We start from the raw sequence: 24,633 nt of genomic DNA, 5'->3' as shown, positions 1-24,633 counted from the left end.
CATATTCTATGTTGCCCGCCTCTCCCTATAGCTTACCCTAGTTTCCGCAGCATTTCGAACATTTTGCACCATTTGACACTGCCGAACGCCAAGTCGACATGTCCTATGATACTGTCTTGATTTTCCTTTAGTCTTGCTCCCATTATTTACCGCAATTTCAGAATTGCCTCTCTGGTGCCTTTATCTTTTCAAAAGTAAACTGATCGTCATATAGCACATCGTCAATTTTCTTTCCCGTTTTTCTATATATTATTCTTATTAGCGACTGAGATGCATGAGCTGTTAGCTGATCGTGCGATAATTCTCACACTTGTCAGGCCTTGCAGTCTTCGGAATTGTGTGGATGATATTTTTCCGAAAGTCAGATGGTATGTCGCCAGACTCATATATTCGACACACCAACGTGAATAGTCGTTTTGTTGCCACTTCCCCCAATGATTTGAGAAATTCTAATGGAATGTTATCTTTCTCTTCTGCCTTATTTGGTCTTAGGTCCTTCAAATGCTCTTTTAAATTCTGATTCTAATGCTGGATCCACAGTCTTTTCTAAATCGACTGCTGTTTCTTCTTCTGTCACATCAGACTAATCTTCCCTCTCATATAGGCTTTCATTGTATTCTTTCCATCTATCCGCTCTCCCCTCTGCATTTAGCAGTGGCATTCCCGTTGCACTCTTTATGTTACCACCCTTGCTTTTAATATCACCGAAGGATTTTTTTTTTACTTTCCTGTATGCTGAGTCTATCCTACCGACAATCATTTTTGCCGGCCGGTGTGCCCGGTTTGTTCTGGGCGCTACAGTCTGGAACAGCGCGTTCGCTTCGGTCGCAGGTTCGAATCCTGCCTCGGGCATGGATGTGTGTGGTGTCCTTAGGTTAGTTAGGTTTAAGGAGTTCTAAGTTCTAGGGGACTGATGACCTCAGAAGTTAAGTCCCATAGTGCTCAGAGCCATTTGAACCATTTGACAATCTTTTCTTTTCAATTTCTTATCATTATTTATGCAGGCATTTCTTCTTAGCTTCCCTGCACTTCCTATTTGTTTCATTTCTCAGCGACTTGTATTTCCGTATTCCTGAGTTTCACGGATCTTTTTTTTCTTTTTTATACTTCCTCCTTTCATCGATCAACTGAAGTATTTGTTCTGGTACCCAGGGTTTCTTCGCAGTTACATTCTTTGTACCTATGTTTTTCTTTCCAACGTCTCTGATGGCGTTTTTAGATATGCCCGTCCATTCCTCTTCAGTTGTACTGCATACTGAACTATTCCATACTGCTGTATCTATAACGCTAGAGAACTTCAGGCGTATCTCGTCATGTCTTAGTACTTTCGTATCCCACTTTTTTGCGTATTGATTCTTCCTGACTAATGTCTTAATGACTTCAGCCTACTCTTCATCACTACTACATTGCGATCTGGGTATACATCTACTCCTGGATTCGCCTTACAATGACTGTCTGATTTCGGAATTTCTGTCTGACCATCAAGTAATCTCAATGAAATCTTCCCGTATCACACGGCCTTTTCCAAATATACCTCCTCCTCTTGTGATTCTTGAAGACAGTATTCGCTATTACTAGCTGAAGTTTACTACAGAAATCAATTATAAATAATAATTAATTGGAACCCTCTGCTGCCGACAGGTGTTGTTGATATACCTCTATGTGGACAGCTGAAAATGTGTGCCCCGACCGGGACTCGAACCCTGGATCTCCAGCGTACATGGCAGACGCTCTATCCACCTTTTTTTTTCAAATTATTGATCATGACATTCTAGAGTAGTACATAATTTCCAACTGACATTTAAAAGTAATAAACTAAAATTAATTACAGGTTCCTTGATATTTTAAAAGAAATCCAAGTATAGACCAGAGAGTGATGTCTGTCATGTTCGTCATTTGATCGTATGTGTTTTTCAAAGATCAAATTGTCTCTCGTTTCTCCATGTTCTAAATCGCATAATCGAAAATGGGGTTTATGTGGCGGTTCTTCTGAGGAAGTTGGCGTATGTATCATAGTCATTATTCATGTGTAGTAACTTGTGATGCTGGTCGGTGATGTACGTCCAAAAATCTCCTTCGCTCCTTTCTTTACTGGACAGTAGGTAGAATACTGCGTGTCCCTTCAACCAGTTGACGGCAGTTTTCTTCCAGGTGGGATATAGTTCTTCGTCAGGGTATAAAAGGCACGCTGGCGTTATCAAATACGGCGATTTTCTCTGCATAGTTGCTAATTTTTTTCTGATTGACAGCCACATGTTATTTGCATTTTCACAGACAAATTGATGTTCATATGTGTCAATCAGGTTGCAAGTGGTACACAAAGGGGAATCAGCCAGATGAATGGAATGTAGTCTGGAGATTGTTGGATATTTCCTATTCACAAAATAATACCACAATGGCCGCACTTTTGTTGGTAAGTCCGGGTGGTGTATGTTCCTCCAGTTATCACGCCAAGAGTGACCGACGCATTTTGGTTTTATGACGTTGTTGGTCTAAAAGTTCATTAAGTTTTGGTATATTTACTTGACTTTGAAGACATCTTTCTCGGGTGTTTCCAGTCTAAAGTAGCTATATTCTACGAAGAATTGTTTTAGGTGGTAAAGTTCATTTGCGATGTGGTGAACGTCTATTGGGGCGTCCTGTCTCGCCGGCGCTATTTCATTTAACAGAAATGCGACAACGCTATTGACTGACCGCTTCCACAGTTAATATGTTTTACAGACGTAAAATGCTTATCCTTTATTGTACACGTCTGTAAGATTCAATCCACCGTTCTCAGTCGGTAGAGTCAACGTTTGGCACTTGACTCTGAAGATGTGGCCGCGGCTGACGAAGTGGCCAAAAGCAGCCAAAATCCTGTTCGCCACTTCCCTCGCCATTGGCAGGGCTTGCACCACGTAATTTAATTTAGAGGATAAATGTTCACGAGATATATTCTTTGCATCTCATAAAGAGTACGGAGATCATGCTGACGTATACAAGCAGATGGTGTTCAGGATTCTTCTGTAATTAACTGCGGTGGCCTGTCCAATATTCCTTGTATACTCCATCCCAAGACATGTCACGGTTTCCTTTATTGGTCCATGAATGGGAACTCCTAATCCGCTTCCGACATTCATTATGCCAGACTTATTTCTATTCAGTTTCGCGCCAGATACTTGTTCATATCTGTTTATTATGTCGAGTGCTTTCTCTATCTCGTCGTTGTGTTTGACAATAAATGCAACGTCATCGGCATATGCCCTGCAGACAATCCTATGGCCGCGTGTAGTGAACCCTTGCAGGTTGTGGCTCAGGCGAAAAAGTAATGGCTCGATTGCTATTGCAAAGAGTGACATAGACATCGGGCACCCTTGTCGCACCGAATTTTTCATTGTTTAATTGGCCTACTGGACTGACCGTTTACCATAATTGTCGATGTTGACTTCTGCAGAAGATTTGTAATAATGTTGATAAAAGCTTGCGGAAAGTTCATGGCACGCATGTTCTGAAAAAAGTAGCATGATCGACTCTATCGAACGCTTTCTCAAAGTCCAATGATACGATAGCACACTTTATTTTAGAGACTGCGGCAATGGAAATAATATCTCTGTAGTTGCACAATGTTTGCTAAATGGACCTGTCTTTACCTATGCTCGATTAATATATGTTCCAGCGATTGTGTTCAATACTGATTATAATGTTTCATTTATGATGCGGGCAAATATTTTATAGTCAGAATTCAGGAGAGTGATGGGCCTAAAAATTGTTACCGAGTTTCCTGCAAGATGATTCGGGATTAGAACAATGGTTCTTTCCTGGAAGTCGTGTGGGACGCCATTGACGGGATTCATTAGTTCGTTACAGATACACGTTAATTTGGGAATCAACTGCCTTTTGAACATTTGATGAAACTCCTCCGGGATTCCGTCAGGCCCAGGAGACATTTTTCGGGCTTCGTGTTACTGCGTCTGTGACTTCTTCTTCTGTAATTTCAGTTAACAGGCTGTTTGCTTCTACCGGTTTGAGCTTACGTGTTAACCCCGTCATGAAGTCATTGTCCGTCGGGATATCGTAGTGCCTAATAACTTTGTGAAGTACTCATGAATTTCGTTCTTGATGTCACTTTGCTGCGTCAGTAAACTGCCGTCAGAAGATCTTAGTTCGGTTATTATTTTCCTACGTTGCCCTTTCCTCTCATTAATCACATGATATATAGATGTTTGTTCTCTTTTTGCAGCATCGTGAAGCCGCGTGGAATTAGGCGAGCGGTCTAGGGCGCTGCAGTCATAGACTGTGCGGCTGGTCCCGGCATGGGTGTGTGTGTTTGCTCTTAGGATAATTTAGGTTAAGTAGTGTGTAAGTTTATGGACTGACAACCTTAGCAGTTAAGTCCCATAAGATTTCACACACATCTGAACATTTGAACAGCATCGTGAAGTCTTTCTCTTACATAATGACCTTCCAGCTGTTTCCGCTTCAGGCCGAGAAGTTTAGCCTGAATTCGTTTTCTTTCCACTAAGTTAGCGATTACTGATACATCAGATTGGTACAGGTCACGAAGGACTTGAAAGCAACATTCTACCGTCCGTTTTTGGCAAAAAATGTCTCGCGGGAGTAATTCATCAGCGAGTTTCTTATCGCGGGATTCACACATTTCATCCACCATGCCAGTGCCGAGGTATATGAAGTTAATTTTTTCTCGCACGCGTTCCATAAGTTACTGAATATTTCATGGTATTCAGGGTCCTTTGTGTGTTCCACGTTCAACTTCCACTAGTCCTGTCCCCTGTACGTTTCTTACCGTTTTTAATTTCATGGTACATATGTATGCAGCCTAATCCGAAAAGATAGTGGGCAATAACTCGGTCTGGAGGACGTGCGTTTCCAGGTGGACTGTTACATAGATCCTGTCGATGCGACTAGCTGGATGATTCGTAATATGAGTGAAAGCCGGCAGTGCACCGTTGTTGAGCTCCCAGGTGTCAACTCAGCCGAGTACTGTAATTACGGCTCCGAGTTCTGCACAGTTTTTAAAATGCGGCGTCTGGTCTTTTGGAGACAGCACACAATTATAGGCACCTCCAAAAATGATATGTTCGTAGCGGCCACCGAAAAGGGAAACTATATCATGTTTATAAAACTGAGCTCTTCGGCTCATGTACCCGGTGTCAGATGGTCCATGTTGTTGTTGTTGTGGTCTTCAGTCCTGAGACTGGTTTGATGCAGCTCTCCATGCCACTCTATCCTGTGCAAGCTTCTTCATCTCCCAGTACCTACTGCAGCCTACATCCTTCTGAACCTGCTTAGTGTATTCATCTCTTGGTCTCCCTCTACGATTTTTACCCTGCACGCTGCCCTCCAATGCTAAATTTGTGATCCCTAGATGCCTTAGGAGATGTCCTACAACCGATCCCTTCTTCTAGTCAAGTTGTGCCACAAACTTCTCTTCTCCCCAATCCTATTCAGTACCTCCTTATTAGTTACGTGATGTACCCACCTAATCTCCAACATTCTTCTGTAGCACCACATTTCCAAAGCTTCTATTCTCTTCTTGTCCAAACTATTTATCGTCCATGTTTCACTTCCATACATGGCTACACTCCATACAAAAACTTTCAGAAACGACTTCCAGACATTTAAATCTATACTCGATGTTAACAAATTTCTCTTCCTCAGAAACGCTTTCCTTGCCATTTTATATCCTCTCTACTTCGACCATCATCGGCTATTTTGCTCCCCAAATAACAAAACTAATTTACTACTTTAAGTGTTTCATTTCCTAATCTAATTTCCTCAGCATCACCCGACTTAATTCGAATGCATTCCATTATCCTCGTTTTGCCTTTGTTGATGTTCATCTCATATCCTCCTTTCTAGACAATGTCCATTCCGTTCAACTGCTCTTCCAAGTCCTTTGCTGTCTCTGACAGAATTACAATGTCATCGGCGAACCTCAAAGTTTTTATTTCGTCTCCATGGATTTAATACCTACTCCGAATTTTTGTTTTGTTTCCTTTATTGCGTGTTCAATATACAGATTGAATAACATCGGGGAGAGGCTACAACCCTGTCTCACTCCCTTCCCAACCACTGCTTCCCTCTCATGCCCCTCGACTCTTATAAGTGCCATCTGGATCCTGTACAAATTGCAAATAGCCTTTCGCTCCCTGTATTTTACCCCTGCCACCTTCAGAATTTGAAAGAGAGTATTCCAATCAACATTGTCAAAAGCTCTAGAAATGCTAGAAATGTAGGTTTACCCTTCCTTAATCTAGCTTCTAAGATAAGTCGTAGGGACAGTATTGCCTCACGTGTTCCAACATTTCGACGGAATCCACACTGATCTTCCCCGAGGTCGGCTTCTACCAGTTTTTCCATTCGTCTGTAAAGAATTCGCGTTACTATTTTGCAGCTGTGACTTATTAAACTCATAATTCGGTAATTTTCACATCTGTCAGCACCTGCTTTCTTTGGGATTGGAATTATTATATTCTTCTTGAAGTCTGAGGGTATTTCGCCTGTCTCGTACATCTGGCTCACCAGATGGTACAGTTTTGTCAGGACTGGCTCTCCCAAGGCTGTCAGTAGTTCTAATGGAATGTTGTCTACCCCGGGGTCTTATTTCGACTCAGGTGTTTCAGTGCTCTGTCAAACTCTTCATGCAGTGTCGTATCTCCCACTTCATCTTCATCTACATCCTCTCCCATTTCCATAATATTGTCCTCAAGTACATCGCCCTTGTATAGACCCTCTATATACTCCTTCCATCTTTCTGCTTTCCCCTCTTTGCTTAGAACTGGGTTTCCATCTGAGCTCTTGATATTCAGACAAGTGGCTCTCTTTTCTCCAAAGGTCTCTTTAATTTTCCTGTAGGCTGTATCTATCTTACCCCTCGTGAGATAAGCTTCTACATTCTTACATTTGTCCTCTAGCCATGCCTGCTTAGCCATTTTGCACTTCCTGTCGATTCATTTTTCAGAGTTTGTATTCCTTTTTGCCTGCTTCATTTACTACATTTCTATATTTTCTCCTATCATCAATTAAATTCAGTATTTCTTCTGTTACACAAGGATTTCTACTAGCCCTCTTCTTTTTACCAACTTGGTCCTCTGCTGCCTACACTACTTCATCCTTCAAAACTACCCATTCGTCTTCTACTGTATTTCTTTTCCCCATTCCTGTCAATTGTTCACTTATGCTCTCCCTAAAACTCTGTACAACCTATGGTTTGGTCAGTTTATCCAGGTCCCACCTCCTCAAACTCCCACCGTTTTGCAATTTCTTCAGTCATAACCAATAGATTGTGGTCAGAGTCCACATCTGCCCCTGGAAATGTCCTACAATTTAAAATCTGGTTCCTAAATCTCTGTCGTACCATTATATTTTCTATCTGATACCTTTTAGTATCCCCAGGTTTCTTTCATGTATACAACCTTCTTTTATGATTCTTGAACCAAGTGTTAGCTATGATTAGGTTGTGCTCTGTGCAAAATTCTACCAGACGGCTTCCTCTTCCATTTCTTGTCCCCAATCCATATTCACCTATTATGTTTGCTTCTCTCCCTTTTCCTACTGTCGAATTCCAGTCACCCATGACTATTAAATTTTCGTCTCCCTTCACTACCTGAATAATTTCTTTTACCTCATCATACATTTCATCAATTTCTTCCACATCTGCAGAGCTAGTTGGCATATAAACTTGTACTACTGTAGTAGGTGTCGGCTTCGTATCTATCTTGGCCACAATAATGCGTTCACTATGCTGTTTGTAGTAGCTTATCCGCACTCCTATTTTTTTATTCATTATTAAACCTACTCCTGCATTACCCCTATTTGATTTTGTATTTACAACCATGTATTCACCTGACCAGAAGTCTTGTTCCTCCTGCCACCGAACTTCACTAATTCCTACTATATCTAACCTATCCTATGGTGCATAAATATCCTATGGTGCATAGATATTTATAACACGCGTATTGCGAATGGTGACAGCTAGACCTCTGGCTTTTGCCAGTTTCTCGACATCTTTCATGATGATTCCTTCTTTGGCGAGTGTCGCCGTTCCGAGGTCACGGTTGCTCCCTGGATTTACTACTGCATTGTGATGGCATGCCGTCTAATATCTGTTACTTCTTGCAACATAATAAGATCAATATCAGCGGCATAGAGCATATCTTGCAAGTTCTTAAGGTTTAATTTACTACGGATCTTGTTTAGATTCAACGTCCCGTTTATAGCTTGTAATGAAGTCGTGATTAATTAAGTATACAAGTCGTTATGGCCTACTGTCGACAAGGCCTAAGGTTTTCAATGTAGTGGCCGAGACGATGTCTCGTCACTCATTTGCTTGTCTTTCTGCACTGGAATCTTTCCTGCTTGGTAGGTGTGACACTTCCTTCATTTCCTCATCTGCAGGAAATTCTTCAATGTCATCTGCCCAGTTTCTCGTATCACTGCGTTGAGCCAACTCTATCCTTGGCCCACGTTGAGATGGAGTCCTCTTCTTTGTTTCGTTACTTGTGGACCGTTACGTTTCGCCATCCTGTTGCGTCTGCGTTTACAATTTTCGGAAGTCGACTTTTCCCGCTGTGTGCGGGGTCTGTGGGTCTACGTCATCATTGACAGATGTCTTACCATTAATTTTGAGACCGATTTGTTGTGACTTTTCACGCACTCATTGTACCTTTTCAGGAGCTATCCTCCGTTTTTTATGCTTTTTGGGAAGAGATCCGAATTTCTGTCGGTCCTCAGTCTCGGAAGCCGTGCTGAGATCTTGTGCATCATCCCCGTTCTCGTCTAGCTGTACATCTTGTTCGATAGATCCGTCACTTTTGGAAAGACATGCTGCTTCTGCGGTGGGCGCCGCTTCAGGCGACGGAGCGACAGTCGTTCTTCAGTAGCTCTAACGGTCACTGACCAGCTTTGGCCACCGCCTTTTCTGTCGGCTGTGCCCACCACTACGAAACTCGACGTCGCAGCAGTGTGGCCACGGCTGGCCGCAGCACGTGTCCCTGGTAAGGTCGTCATCGTCATGGGAGGGACTGCTCTCCCGCCGGTACCTGCGTCACTCCCCTCTGAATACACGTCCAGTCTGTCCACAGCCGGAGAAACTACGCGGCTGTCCCTCATACATCACATCAGCTCTATAGCCGCACACGTAAACATACGAGGGAATGTGCTGCTCAAGTTCACAGTGATTAAATTTAAACGATCCGCTACGTCCTTCAATAATCTTATGACAGCATTTAGCATGAACCATCTGTACATAAACTGTGCTACTCACAATCGATAAGTGGGCCCCAATTACATCAAATTCTCAAATGGCTCTGAGCCCTATGCGACTTAACTTCTAAGGTCATCAGTCGCCTAGAACTTAGAACTACTGAAACCTAACCGAAGGTCATCGCAAACATCCATGCCCAAGGCAGGATTCGAACCTGCGACCGTAGCGGTCGCGCGGTTCCAGACTGTAGCGCCTACAACCGCTCGGCCACCGCTGCCGGCGCGAAGGGACTTATCCCTTGCACGCTTCCCCTAAGACTCACATTCCCAGCTGTCCACACTCTACATGCGTAATGTACCTAATGGGCATTTGCCATCCACCGGCATCCGGTCGGGTCACACATTTTCATCTGTCCCCAACGAGCTATATCAACAGCACCTGTCGGCAACTGAGGATTTCAATTAATTATCATTTACTCTAGAGAATCTGCACGGGGTACCTACTCTTTCGAGAACAGTTACTATCTTCATATATGTTGTTGTTGTTGTTGTTGTTGTTGTTGATGTGGTCATCAGTCCTGAAATTGGTTTGATGCAGCTCTACATGCTACTCTATCCTGTGCAAGCTCCTTCATCTCCCAGTAGCTACTGCAACCTACATCCTTCTGAATCTGCTTAGTGTAGTCATCTCTTGGTCTCCCTCTACGATTTTTACCCTCCAGGCTGCCCTCCAGTACTAAATTGGTGATCCCTTGATGCCACAGAAAATGACCTACTAACCGATTCCATCTTCTGGTCAAGTTGTGCCACAAACTTCTCCTCTCCCCAATTCTGTTCAATACCTCCTCATTAGTTAGGTGATCTACCCATCTAATCTTCAGCATTCTTCTGTAGTACCACATTTCGAAAGCTTCTATTCTCTTCTTGTCCAAACTATTTATCGTCCATGTTCCATACAAATACTTTCAGAAACGACTTCCTGACACTTCAATATATACTCGATGTTAACAAATTTCTTTTCTTCAAAAACGCTTTCCTTGCCATTGCCAGTCTACATTTTATATCCTCTCTACTTCGACCATCATCAGTTATTTTGCATCCCAAATAGGAAAACTCCTTTACTACTTTAAGTGTCTCATTTCTTAATCTAAATCCCTCAGCATCATCCTACTTAATTCGAATACATTCCATTATTCTCGTTTTGGTTTTGTTGATGTTCATCTTATATCCTTCTTTCAAGACACTATCCATTCCGATCAACTGATCTTCCAAGTCCTTTGTAGTCTCTGAAAGAATTACAATGTCATCGGCGAACCTCAAAGTTTTTATTTCTTCTCCATGGACTTTAATACCTACTACGAATTTTTCTTTTGTTTCCTTCACTGCTTGCTCAATATACAGATTGAATAACATCGGGGAGAGGCTACAACCCTATCTCAATCCCTTCCCAACCACTGCTTCCCTTTCATGCCCCTCAACTCTTATAACGGACATTTGGTTTCTATACAAATTGAAAACAGCCTTTCGCTCCCTATATTTTACACCTGCCACCATCAGAATTTGAAAGAGAGCATTCCAGTCAACATTTTCAAAAGCTTTCTCTAAGTCTAGAAATGCTAGAAATGTAGGTTTACCTTTCCTTTATCTATTTTCTAAGATAAGTCGTAGGGTCAGTATTGCCTCACGTGTTCCAATATTTCTACGGAATCCAAACTGATCTTCCCCTAGGTCGGCCTCTACTAGTTTTTCCATTCGTCTGTAAAGAATTCGCATTAGTATTTTGCAGCCGTGACTTATTAAACTGATATTTTTCACATCTGTCAACACCTGCTTTCTTTGGGATTGGAATTATTATATTCTTCTTGAATAATATCTATTTTCATTAACCATACGGTAAAACTGCATGCCCTCGGGAAAAATTACGGCTCTAGTTTCCCCTTGCTTTCAACCCTTCGCAGTAACAGCACAGCAAGGCCGTTTTGGTTAATGTTGCAAGGCCAGATCAGTCAATCATCCAGACTGTTGCCCCTGCAACTACTGAAAAGGCTGCTGCCCCTCTTCAGGAACCACACGTTTGTCTGGCCTCTCAACAGATACCCCTCCGTTGTGGTTGCACCTACGGTAAGATTATCTGTATCGCTGAGGCACGCAAGTCTCGCCACCATCTTCATATATATAGAACTCAATTAGTCTTTCTCCTCTCACATTCCTTGCCCCAAGTTCATATTTTCCTGTAATCTCCTACAACTCCTATCGAGTCCCTCACTACCATTAGATGTACATTGTTACCCTTTCAATATCCTCATATAATTTCTCTGTCTCATCTTCAGCTTGCGACGTGGGCATGTATACCGGAACTATCGTTGTCGGTTTTAGTTTGCTGTCGATTCTAATAGGAACAACCTTGTCACTGAACTGTTCACAGTAACATTCTCTTTGCCCTACCTTCCCGTTCCTATCGAATCCACTCCCTTTATACCATTTTCTGCTGTTGTCTATATTATTCTATACTCATATGACCAGAAATTCTTTTTTTCTTTCCATTTCACTTCACTGACCCCTACTATATCTAGATTGCCTTGAGCCTTTGCATCCGCCATTTCAGATTTTCTAGTTTCCCTAACGCGTTGAGTCTTCTGACATTCCAAGCCTCGAATCGTAGTATGTTATCCTTTCGCTGATTATTGATTTTATTTTCTCACGGGCACCTCCCCCTTCGCAGTCCCCTCCCGGAGACCCGTACGGGCGAGTATTCCGGAACCTTTTGCCAATGGAGAAATCATCAGGACAGCTTTTCCATTACAGGCCACATGCCCTGTGGAAACTAGTAAAGTGTGTTTAATGTAGTGATTTCCATTGCCTTCTGCATCCTCATACCGTTGATCTTTGCCAATTCTTCTGGCTAAGGCAGTTTCCCACCCAAAGGACAAGAGAGAGCCCTGAACCTCTCACCGTCCTTCTGCCCTCTTGACAAGGCGTAAGTCTTCGGCTGATTATTAATCAATATTTAAGCAGTGTCGGGTTTCGAACCTGGGAACGTTTTGATCAGTAATCAAACATGATAGCCTTTTTTTTGTTGGGTGCGAGAGGGGTACGGTTAGTAGCCATTTGAATTGCACAAAAACATGTACCGAAACATGGGATCGAATCAGGGACCTTTATATCTTCCGTGTAACGATCTCCCAGCTCTTTTTACGGGATCAGGTGAGCTGGCGGAGACAGGGTAGGCAGGGGTCGCAAACCGAGGCCTGGCCACAGAGTCTCCTTCCTCTTTTTTCTGGAAATGTGGTCGAGGTATGAAATGCTTTTTTTAAATTTTTTTATTTGTGGTTTTGTGGCTATTGATCTTCTTGCCTGTCATATGCGTAAAACAGAACATACAGAAACTAAAGGTACCATTCAACACGTCTAAACGTAAAAACGGCTCCGAACGCCGTCTACATTTAGAGAGTTCACAAACAAAAAATGAATAAATAAGTGGGTCATGGGTGCAGTTTTGGTAATACCTGTCTACTACTTGTTATAATGTGTGAGCTTTTTGAGAATCGTATTAAAAAAATCATTAAAGTGAGCACACCTCACTTAAGAGTTTCAGTCGTACTTACAATATTTCTTTGTTCATTTTGACAGGTTTGAATGTCTAAGTCGTTTAAACTTAACATATGTCGGCTGTATTATACCGGGTGATCAAAAACTGAGTATAAATTTGAAAACTGAATAAATCACGGAATAATGCAGATAGAGAGGTACAAATTGACACACATGCTTGGAATGACATGAGGTTTTATTAGAACCAACAAAAGAACAAAAGTTCAAAAAATGTCGGACAGATGGCGCTTCATCTGATCAGAATAGCAATAATTAGCATAAAAAAGTAAGACAAATCAAAGATGATGTTCTTTATACGAAATGCTCAATACGTCCACCATCATTGCTCAACAATAGCTATAGTCGATGAATAATTCTGTCAACAGCACTGTAAAGCATGTCCGGAGTTATGGTGAGGCATTGGTGTCGGATGTTGTCTTTCAGCATCCCTAGAGATGTCGGGCGATCACGATTCACTTGCGACTTCAGGTAACCCCAAAGCAAATAATCGCACGGACTGAGGTCTGGGGACCTGGGAGGCCAAGCATGACGAAAGTGGCGGCTGAGCACACGATCATCACCAAACGAAGCGCGCAAGAGATCTTTCACGAGTCTACAATTGTGGGGTGGAGCGCCATCCTGCATAAACATCGTACGTTCCAGCAGGTGTTTGTCAGCCAGGCTGGGGATGATGCGATTCTGTAACACATCGGCGTACCTCTCACCCGTCACCGTAGCAGTCACTGACGTTTTGATGTCCTGCGCCATCTGTCGGACATTTTGTAAACTTTGTTTTTTTCTTTGGTTCTAATAAAACCCCATGTCATTCCAAGCATGTATGTCAATTTCTACCTCTCTATCTACATTATTTCGTGGTTTATTAAGTTTTCATATCTATACTGACCTTTTGATCACCCGGTACATAAACCAAAAGGGAATATGAACACAACCGAATGACGAATTTTTAGAGTCACAATACTCGTACTCGCGGGCTCAATGCGTATTGGTAGTGCTGAAAATATTTAGACCAGTATGAATATTGTTTTTCAGTATTTATAGTATTGACAATACAACACTCGCCGTCTGTCTGTCTGTCTCTCTCTCTCTCTCTCTCTCACTCTCTCTCACTCTCTCACACACACACACACACACACACACACACACACACACACACACACACGAATTACCTCAGTGCGTCATATTGAAGCCGACCTCTGCTGCGATCCAGCCCAAAATATTTAGACCAGTATGAATATTGTTTTTCAGTATTTATAGTATTGACAATACAACACTCGCCGTCTGTCTGTCTCTCTCTCTCTCTCTCTCTCTCTCTCTCTCTCTCTCTCTCTCTCTCTCACTCTCTCTCTCTCACTCTCTCTCTCTCTCACACACACACACACACGAATTACCTCAGTGCGTCATATTGAAGCCGACCTCTGCTGCGATCCAGCCCGCGGGCCACCAGTTGCCCGCTCGCGCCTTGGACACTACCAACTGGTGGTAACGGGACCAACTTCTACAGCAGATGCCCACAGGAAACCGTACAGTGAGTGTCTGACGTGTGAGGAGCGCCCATTACCTTGCGAGGGTGACCACGAAGCGGCCTCCGGCCTCGGGCAGGATGTTGTAGAAGCCGTTGCAGAGCAGCGCCCACTGGAGCAGCAGGGAGGCCAGCAGCATGTTGAGGCCCAGCGAGCTGTACATGTAGCGGCGGGCGAACGTGCCCAGCAGCGCGAACCCGGCCAGCAGCGACAGGTGCACCTCCTGGAAGCCTGCAACAGCCGACCAGCAGCGGCGCTGCCGTGCAACAGCGAGGGCTGGGGCAAACACGATAACACAGCCAACCACACAGCGTGGCCCGGTGATCGTGAACGGAGGGAGTGTGCAGAAGAGGCCCTATGAGCGTGGACAGCTGTAAGCGAAGTGTGTTACGTGCCAAAGGGACGATAAAAGAAGGTAATTAGGTCTTGTAACATCATAGATTAAGGGTAGACATGCGACAGCATTCGCACAGCTTGCGTGCGGGCCGTGAGGTGCCGCCACGAGCGCAACCGTACGTAAGTGCCGACGGAGTGCGGCCAGCCCTCACTTTGTTGGCATCTTATTTTTGTCTATTATCTGCTTAGTTGATTAGCTCTTATTTGTTTATTTCTCATGTTATTGTGCTCTCTTTCAGCCATTCTGATTGTTTTGATTTACTCCCAATTGAAAAGTGCTCATTTTGGCATTTCACTTTTGCATATTTCTCATTCTGCTAACAATATGCTCCTTAGCTTTTTACGGTTGAATTGATTAACATAGTCTCACGTACTGTTTGTTCATTTCAGCCTGTTCATTTAGTGATGTCCTTTAAATACTGTAATAAATATAGGAAGTATTTCTTTCCTTAAACTTGTGTAAAATATTCTCGATGTAGAATTTGTTCTGTGACGCGGCTGTAAGGTTTTGTATATAAATTATATACGACACTGTGCTTTAAAAGGAATATATGTTTTCAGTTGGTACTACATCAGACCACAATTTTGTGATATGAGGAGGGGGGGGGGAACCCATGGAAATAGTCTTAATTGAGCCCCATATATATATATATATATATATATATATATATATATATATATATATATATACAGGGTGTTTCAAAAATGACCGGTATATTTGAAACGGCAATAAAAACTAAACGAGCAGCGATAGAAATACACCGTTTGTTGCAATATGCTTGGGACAACAGTACATTTTCAAGCGGACAAACTTTCGAAATTACAGTAGTTACAATTTTCAACAACAGATGGCGTTGCAAGTGATGTGAATGATACAGAAGACAACGCAGCCTGTAGGTGCGTCATTCTGTACGACGTCTTTCTGCTGTAAGCGTGTGCTGTTCACAACGTGCAAGTGTGCTGTGGACAACATGGTTTATTCCTTAGAACAGAGGATTTTTCTGGTGTTGGAATTCCACCGCCTAGAACACAGTGTTGTTGCAACAAGACGAAGTTTTCAACGGAGGTTTAATGTAACCAAAGGACAGAAAAGCGATACAATAAAGGATCTGTTTGAAAAATTTAAACGGACTGGGATCGTGACGGATGAACGTGCTGGAAAGGTAGGGCGACCACGTACGGCAACCACAGAGGGCAACGTGCAGCTAGTGCAGCAGGTGATCCAACAGCGGCCTCGGGTTTCCGTTCGCCGTGTTGCAGCTGCGGTCCAAATGACGCCAACGTCCACGTATCATCTCATGCGCCAGAGATTACACCTCTATCCATAAAAAATTCAAACGCGGCAACCCCTCAGTGCCGCTACCATTACTGCACGAGAGACATTCGCTAACGGTATAGTGCACAGGATTGATGATGGCGATATGCATGTGGGCAGCATTTGGTTTACTGACGAAGCTTATTTTTACCTGGACGGCTTCGTGAATAAACAGAACTGGCGCATATGGGGAACCGAAAAGCCCCATGTTGCAGTCCCATCGTCCCTGCATCCTCAAAAAGAACTGGTCTGGGCCGCCATTTCTTCCAAAGGAATCATTGGCCCATTTTTCAGATCCGAAACGATTACTGCCTCACGCTATCTGGACATTCTTCGTGAATTTGTAGCGGTACAAACTGCCTTAGACGATACTGCGAACACCTCGTGGTTTATGCAAGATGGAGCCCGGCCACATCGCACGGCCGACCTCTTTAATTTCCTGAATGAATATTTCGATGATCGTGTGATTGCTTTGGGCTATCCGAAACATACAGGAGGCGGCGTGGATTAGCCTCCCTATTCGCCAGACATGAACCCCTGTGACTTCTTTCTGTGGGGACACTTGAAAGACCAGGTGTACCGCCAGAATCCAGAAACAATTGAACAGCTGAAGCAGTACATCTCATCTGTATGTGAAGCCATTCCGCCAGACACGTTGTCAAAGGTTTCGGGTAATTTCATTCAGAGACTACGCCATATTATTGCTACGCATGGTGGATATGTGGAAAATATCGTACTATAGTTTTTCCCTGACCGCAGCGCCATCTGTTGTTGACAATTGTAATTTCGAAAGTTTGTCTGCCTGAAAATGTACTGTTGTCCCAAGCATATTGCAACAAACGGTGTATTTCTATCGCTGCTCGTTTAGTTGGTATTGCCGTTTCAAATATACCGGTCATTTTTGAAACACCCTATATATATATATATATATATATATATATATATATATATATATATATATATATATCACAGTCTCTACTGTTGTTGTTTCAAAGTGACAATTTCCATTCTTTAACCCTTGAGCTGTCGTCCGTAGACATCACCCAACTTTTTCCTTTTTGTTATATTGCCGCCCGTACGGGTTTCCTCCGGACATGAATTTGCGTAGCTTCGAGTTCCACTTTAAAGATCGGTATTTCATCATTGTTGTTTGAAAGTGGCTATTATTAGAGAGTTTAAAAATATGTTTATCCACATCGGAGACCAAAGAGCAACGTCATTGGCCCCAGCAGGAGAGGGAAGGATAGGGAAATAAGTCGGTTGTGCCCTTCCAAACGAATCACCCCGGCATTTGCTTAAAGCGACTTAGGGAAATCAGGGAAAGAAATCAGTAGGGCCTGGCGTAGGTTTGAACCGTCGTCCACCAGATTGAGAGTCCAGTGTGCTAACCACTGCACCACCTCGCTTCCTATCCACATTGTTTCTGTGGCTGACAGCCGTCACAATTCCGTTTCTATTTCGATAAGTTCAATAAAAATGAAGACAAAGCCAAGAAGAGAACCACTTTCGTAACCAATTTTGCTTGGGATACCAAGTAGATGTCAAACACCACAGGTACCTAAGGTGATCGGGAGGCGCGGACTTCAACTCTGCGGAATGGAAGAGACTGTAAACGTGCCACAAGAGGAAAGGAAGAGACAAAGGGGAAGGTGCGGCGACTGTGCTAGACCGTAGGATAAATCAGCCGTGGAGTGGCGTGTATGGCGTGATAAGTGAACATGCGCTCACCGTTTGAAGTAACTGTCTCGTGTGTTTCGACAGTGCAGATTGAAATAATATAGGAGTAAAAAACAATTTCAGAAATACTGGTTTAACTGTTACATTACTGAGGCTGATATAAAGATACTGCACTGTATGGTTCACAAACGACACTTATTATTATTCATTTTTACTGCAATATAAGCTCGCTTTTGCTTCTTTTCATTCAAATAAGGTATGTGTGTTGCGTGTATTATACTAAACATACCGCATTAACATGTGGAGTTGAGTAATTAATTGAATTGAACATCATTTTGGATGTATATATTTAATTTTCCTTCATAGCTCTTAAAATAAGGTCGAAAACATTGGCGGGTGATAGATGTCACCCACGTGACCAATAACGTAGCAGAAATTCACATGATTACTGCACAGTTAATTGAGTAAGTTTTATATTTGATATGTAAAATATGCTGTTATGTTTTTATTTCCTCAAAATAATTATGTTTCCTTCTCGTGAACTTCTTCAATATGATCATTTAATGGCATCGGCGCACTACAAAAACCATCGAATATTTGAATCAGGGTTGTCCAGATTATTTTGTCATCTTTTGATTAATTAGTATCAATTCGTGAGATTAGTTTACGTAATAACAGCGTGAATTACGAATAGTATTTTCAGATTTCCTAATCATTGTTTTTATGTAAATATAAAAGTATTTGCTAAATTTCTTATAAAGTATATCAAAAATATATATAAATAAGTGAAGCATTGATACATCTAATGTTTATAAATGTTTAGGCACTTTTGCACTCAATGAATTCCAGACTAATTAGCATTATTAGTTAAAAGATTTTCACTGAAGTAGAATCCCATATTTCTGCAAACTAAACAGCATAATTAAATGGCAATTACTGCTGTATCTAGAACTTCAGAAGGATCTCCGTCGACTATACAGTTACTGAGAAACGTAAATCTTCAATTGTAATTTGTAAAGAGCCAGCAAGCAAGAACAGCAGTTCTAACTATTGTAACCTTATGCAAGAGGCTCCTCGGAAGCTGTTTGCATCAGACTACGGAAGATTATAAAATGTCCAAGATCTACGTCCGCCATTAAGGGAAAAGTACCGCAGATGAGTTAGCACAAATTAAAACCCGTAAGATATGCCAAGGTTTATCTAAATTTCGTATCTGGGAGGTCATTCGGAAATTTATTAACTGTTTTAAATAGTTAATGGGACAGAGGATATGTAATTAGTTTTACTGATTAAGCCAAATTAAGATAATGCTTAGTGTGACAACAGTATCAGATTCTGAAGTGTGTTACTTCCAAATTCAACTTACTGCGTACATCGTTTGCAGACAGACTTGACTCTTAGGTTTGAATGACAGTGATTTGAGAACAATGTGCAATAACTTTGCCAATTATGTATACACATATGAAGAAAATTTATGCGTTACCTTGATTCCGAGAGTTCCGGAACCTGTACGGAAAACTGGAACAGAGATCAACATAAACATCATTTCCGCCCTTTTTATTGCTCACGAACCCGACACATTGCATGTTCTACCACCATGCAGCGAGACCCTCAGACGTGGTTGTCCAGATTGCTGTACACACCGGTACATCTAATACCCAGCAGCACGTCCTCTTGCAATGATACGTGCCTGTATTCGTCGTGGCATACTATCCACAAGATCGTCGACGCACTGCCAGTCTAGATTGTCCCACTCCTCAACGGCGATTCGGCGTAGATCCCTCAGAGAGGTTGGTGGGCCACGTCGTCCATAAGCAGCCCTTTTCAATCCATCCCAGGCATGTTCAATAGGGTTCATGTCAGTAGAGCATGCTAGCCACTCTAGTCGAGCGATGTCATTATCCTGAAGGAAGTAATTTACGATGAGGGCGCGAATTGTCGTTCATGAAGACGAATGCCTCGTCAGTATGCTGCCGATATGGTTGCTCCACCGGTCGGAGGATGGCATTCACGTACCGTACAGCCGTTACGGCGCCTTCCATGACCACCAGCGGCGTACGTCGGCCCCACATAATGCCACCCAAAAACAGCAGGGAACCTCCACCTTCATGCACTCGCTGGACGGTGTGTCTAAGGCGTTCAGCCTGATTGGGTTGCCTCCAAACCCGTCTCCGACGACTGTCTGGTTGAAGGTGTATGCGACACTCATCGGTGAAGAGAACGTGATGCAAACCCTGAACGGTCCATTCGACATGTTGCTGGGCCCCTTCTGTACCGCGCTGCATGGTGTCGTGGTTGCAAAGATGGAACTCGCCATGGACATCTGGAGTGAAGTTGCACATCATGGAGCCTATTGTACACAGTTGGAGTCATAACACGACGTCCTGTCGCTGCACCAAAAGCATTATTCAACATGGTAGTGTTGCTGTCAGAATTCCTCTGAGCCATAGTCCTTAGGTAGCGGTCATCCACTGCAGTAGTAGCCCTTGGGCGCCCTGAGCGAGGCATGTCATCGACATTCCCCTCTCTCTGTATCTCCTCCATGTCCGAACAACATCACTTTGGTTAACTACGAGACGCCTGGATACTTCCCTTGTTGAGAGCAATCCCTGGCACAAAGTAACAATGGGGACGCGATCGAACCGAGGTATTGACCGTCTAGGCGTGGTTGAACTACAGATAACACGAGCCGTGTACCTCTTCCTGGTGGAATGACTGGAACTGATCGGCTGTCGGACCCACTCCGTCTATTAGGCGCTCCTCATGCATGCTTGTTTACATGTTTGGGCGGGTTGAGCCACATCTCTGAACAGTCAAAGGGACTGTCTTTGATACAATATCCACAGTGAACGTCTATCTTCAGGAGTTGTGGGAACCGGGGTGATGGAAAACATTTTTGATTTGTGTATTTTTGCCATCCGTGAACTTTAGGTTACTGCACTCGAAGATCATCATCCTAGTATATAACCTCAAACGAGTATAGTATGTGACTAACCGTTTTTCCGTGCATAAATTGTCATGTACGAGACACGATCTGGCGATAAAACTTAGATTATTCAAAATCAAAGTGCAAATGGAATGTTTCGAGTGCAACCCTGTCGTAGATCACATCATCTGAAGTGGCCCACGTTTGTCGATAACGTTTTAGCCAGACAGGTAGAGCAATAGCTGCCAGAGGCATAACAGCATAGGTACAGACGATTACGTTCCAATACGTGTAACACTCGTCAGCATGGGTGCATGAACCAGGCACCAGCCATGGGGGCCCATGCGCAGCAACGTTCGCTGAGCGGTGGTTAAGGAGACTGTGTTAGTAGCCCTTGGTTCATCTGGACGGTCAGCTGCTCAACAGTTGCACATCCAATCGCCCCCACACATCTCCTCAGCTGTCGTTTGTATGTCATCTATGGCCTGTGGTGCAACACAGTTGCCTCTCGCACCGGTTTTGGATCGTGCTCTTTTAAACAGTTTATTAACGCAGTAATTTCGGAAATACTTCATCTGGCCCGTTCACCAATTACCACACCCTTTTGGACCTCAGATAAATCGCTCCATTTCCTCGTTACGACAACGACTGCGCTAGTTTAAGTGGTCCCCGGGCACGCTTTATAAGCCCTCCACTGAAAATGATGCCACCTGCTCTCTGTGAGTGAATTATTGCACTTTGACGTCGAACATTGGCAGTGGTCACATTAATGTGACTGGACTGTTTCTCACTCTATTCGAGCATCTTCACTTATGCATAGTCGCTGGAACCTGCATGATTCGGAAGGGTGTGCGTATTGAAGAGAGTAACAACAACCAATGACCATTCTGGTTGTGTCTTCACTCTGAAGAACGGTTCGATATACGCTATGTGATCAAAAGTACCTGGACACCTAGCTGAAAAGGAGTTACAAGTTCGTGGTACCCTCCCATCTGTAATGCTGGAATTCAATATGGTGTTGGTCCACACTTAGCCTTGATGACAGCTTCCACTCTCGCAGCTATACGTCCAGTCAGGTGCTGGAAGGTTTCTTGGGGAATGACAGCCAATTCTTCACGGAGTGCTGCACTGAGGAGAGGAACCGATGTCGGTCAATGTGGCCGGGCACGAAGTCGGCGTTCCAAAATATCCCAAAAGTGTTCTGTAGGATTCAGGTCAGGATTCTGTGCAGGCCAGTCCATTACAGGGATGTTATTGTCGTGTAAGCACTCCGCCTCAAGCCTTGCATTATGAACAGGTGCTCGATCGTGTTGAAAGATACAGTCGCCGTCCCCGAACTGTTCAACAGTGGGAAGCAAGAAGGTTCTTAAAACATCAGTGTAGGCGTGTGCTGTGATAGTGCCAGTCACAATAACAAGGGGTGCAAGCGCTCTCCATGAAAAACACCACCACACCATAACACCACCACCTCCGAATTTTACTGTTGGCACTACACACGCTGGCAGATGACGTTCACCGGGCACTCGCCATACCCACACTCTGCCATCGGATCGCCACACTGTGCACCCTGATTCATCACTCCACACAACGTTTTTCCACTGTTCAATCGCCCAATGTTTACGCTCCTTGCACCAAGCGAGGCGTTGTTTGGCATTTACCGGCGCGAAGTGTGGCTTATGAGCAGCCACTCGACCATGAAATGTAAGTTTTCTCACCTCCCGCCTAACTGCCATAGTAGTTGCAGTGAATCCTGGTGCAGTTTGGAATTCCTGTGTGATGGTCTGGATAGATGTCTGCCTATTACAGATTACGACCCTCTTCAATTGTCGGCAGTCTCTGTCAGTCAGCAGACGAGGTCGGCCTGTACGTTTTTGTGCTGTACATGTTCCTCCACGTTTCCACTTCACTATCAAATCGGAAACAGTGGACCTAGGGATGTTTAGGAGTGTGGAAATCTCGCGTACAGACGCATGACACAAGTGACACCTTATCACCTGACCACGTTCGAGTCCGTCATTTCCGCGGAGCGTCCCATTCTGATCTGGCTCAAATGGCGCTGCATCTACATACATACTCCTTAATCCACCATACGGTGCGTGGCGGAGGGTACCTCGTACCGCAACTAACATCTTCTCTCCCTGTTCCACTCCCAAACAGAACGAGGGAAAAATGAGTGCCTATATGCCTCTGTACGAGCCCTAATCTCTCTTATCTTATCTTTGTGGTCTTTCCGCAAAATATAACTTGGCGGCAGTAGCGATTCACGTAAAGAACGCCTCCTTTCCTCCAGAGACTCCCACTCGAATTCCTAAGCATTTCCGTAACACTCGCGTGATGATCAAACCTACCAGTAACAAATCTAGCAGCCCGCCTCTGAATTGCTTCTATGCCCTCCCTGAATCCGACCTGATAGGGGTCCCAAACGCTCGAGCAGTACTCAAGAATAGGTCGTATTAGTGTTTTATAAGCGGTCTCCTTTACAGATGAACCACATCTTCCGAAAATTCTACCAATGAACCGAAGACGATAATCCGCCTTCCGCACAACTGCCATTACATGCTTGTCCCACTTCATATCGCTCTGCAATGTCACGCCCAAATATTTAATCGACGTGAATGTGCCAAGCGCTACACTACTAATGGAGTACTCAAACGTTACAGGATTCTTTTCCCTATTCATCTGCATTAATTTACGTTTATCTATATTTAGAGTTGAGCACTATGTGACTTAATATCTGAGGTCATCAGCCCCCAGAACTTAGAACTACTTAAACCTAACTAACCTAAAGACATCACACACATCGATGCCCGAGGCGGGATTCGAACCTGCGACCGTATCAGTCGCATGGTTCCGGACTGAAGCGCCTAGAACTGCTCGGCTACCGCGGCCGGCCATTCTGATCTCTCACGATGTCTAATGGCAACTGAGGCCGCTATTATGGAGTACCTGGCACTAGGTGGGAGCACAATGCACGTAATATGAAAAACGTATGTTTTGGTGGTGTCCGGATACTTTTGATCACATACTGTAGCTCTCCACACTAATATCGAGCAATCCTCTTCACCTCAGCAGAACCACCTCAACCTAAATCCACTTGAATCTATTTACTGCAGTCAGCAATTGTCTCCATCTACAAATTAATCCCGTAAACTTTATTCAATTGGTAAACTGACGATTCCTTGATGCCTCAAGATGGGTTGTATCAACGAATCCCTCCTTTTAGTCAGTTTTTTCCGTAAACGTCTTACCTCCCCAATTCAAGTCAGTCCCTCTTCATTTGTTATATTACCTACAAACACAATCTTTAGAATTCTTTTCTAGCTCCTATTCTATTCTTGTCTGAAACGTTTACCGCTCATATTTGAAATCAGTGATTAAGACTCCTGATATCTGGAGTATACAATGGTCCATCACCATGCTTTCTTGTTTGACTGCATGATGTAGCAAACTGTTACGAGCTGTGGCCTTGCATTGAAAGCGTGGCTTGCTGTGGAGCCGTGAGCAGCGCATGGCTTGGTTCTCACGCTGGCGCAGCTGGCGCTGGTTACTGTGACGAGCGAGCACTCGGCCGCGAAAGGCAAAGGTCCCGAGTTCGAGTCTCGGTCCGGACACAGCTTTAATCTGTCAGGAAGTTTCAGATCATTATCCTGTTAGGAAAAAACCCCTAGAATGCTGTTCATGAATTGTAACACAGCAGGTCCAACGACCAGCCTGACATAAGAAGTTGCAACCGCAGTGCGTGGGATTACCACGAGAGTGCTCCTACTGTCACACCAAATCTCCTCCCAGACCATAACTGCAGGTGTACGTCCAGTGTGTCTAGCACGCAGACAGGTTGGTCGCAGCCTCTCAAGTGTTCTCCTTGTCATCAACACACGGCCATCACTGGCACCGAAACAGAATTAGCTTTCATCAGAATACACAAAAGCCCTCCATCCTGCTCTACAATGAGCTCTCGCGTGACACCACTGAAGTCGCAAACTCCG

At 43.7% G+C, this 24,633-nt stretch overlaps 1 protein-coding gene across 1 annotated transcript in view; it reads right to left on the bottom strand.

Annotated features, from left to right (window-relative positions):
• The window catches only part of LOC126291737 (ammonium transporter Rh type A-like), a 332,630-nt gene that overhangs the window by 161,166 nt on the left and 146,831 nt on the right, over nt 1–24,633 (bottom strand). Inside the window, exon 3 of the mRNA XM_049985409.1 lies at nt 14,372–14,564. Within this exon, the coding sequence (XP_049841366.1) occupies nt 14,372–14,564 (193 nt within the window). The remainder of the gene's footprint in view (nt 1–14,371; nt 14,565–24,633) is intronic.

This window comes from Schistocerca gregaria, chromosome 9 (genome assembly GCF_023897955.1).
Source record: "Schistocerca gregaria isolate iqSchGreg1 chromosome 9, iqSchGreg1.2, whole genome shotgun sequence".
In the NCBI taxonomy this organism is placed as follows: domain Eukaryota; kingdom Metazoa; phylum Arthropoda; class Insecta; order Orthoptera; family Acrididae; genus Schistocerca; species Schistocerca gregaria.
The sequence above is the reverse complement of the archived record's forward strand: the minus strand, read 5'-3'. Positions and strand labels throughout refer to the sequence as shown.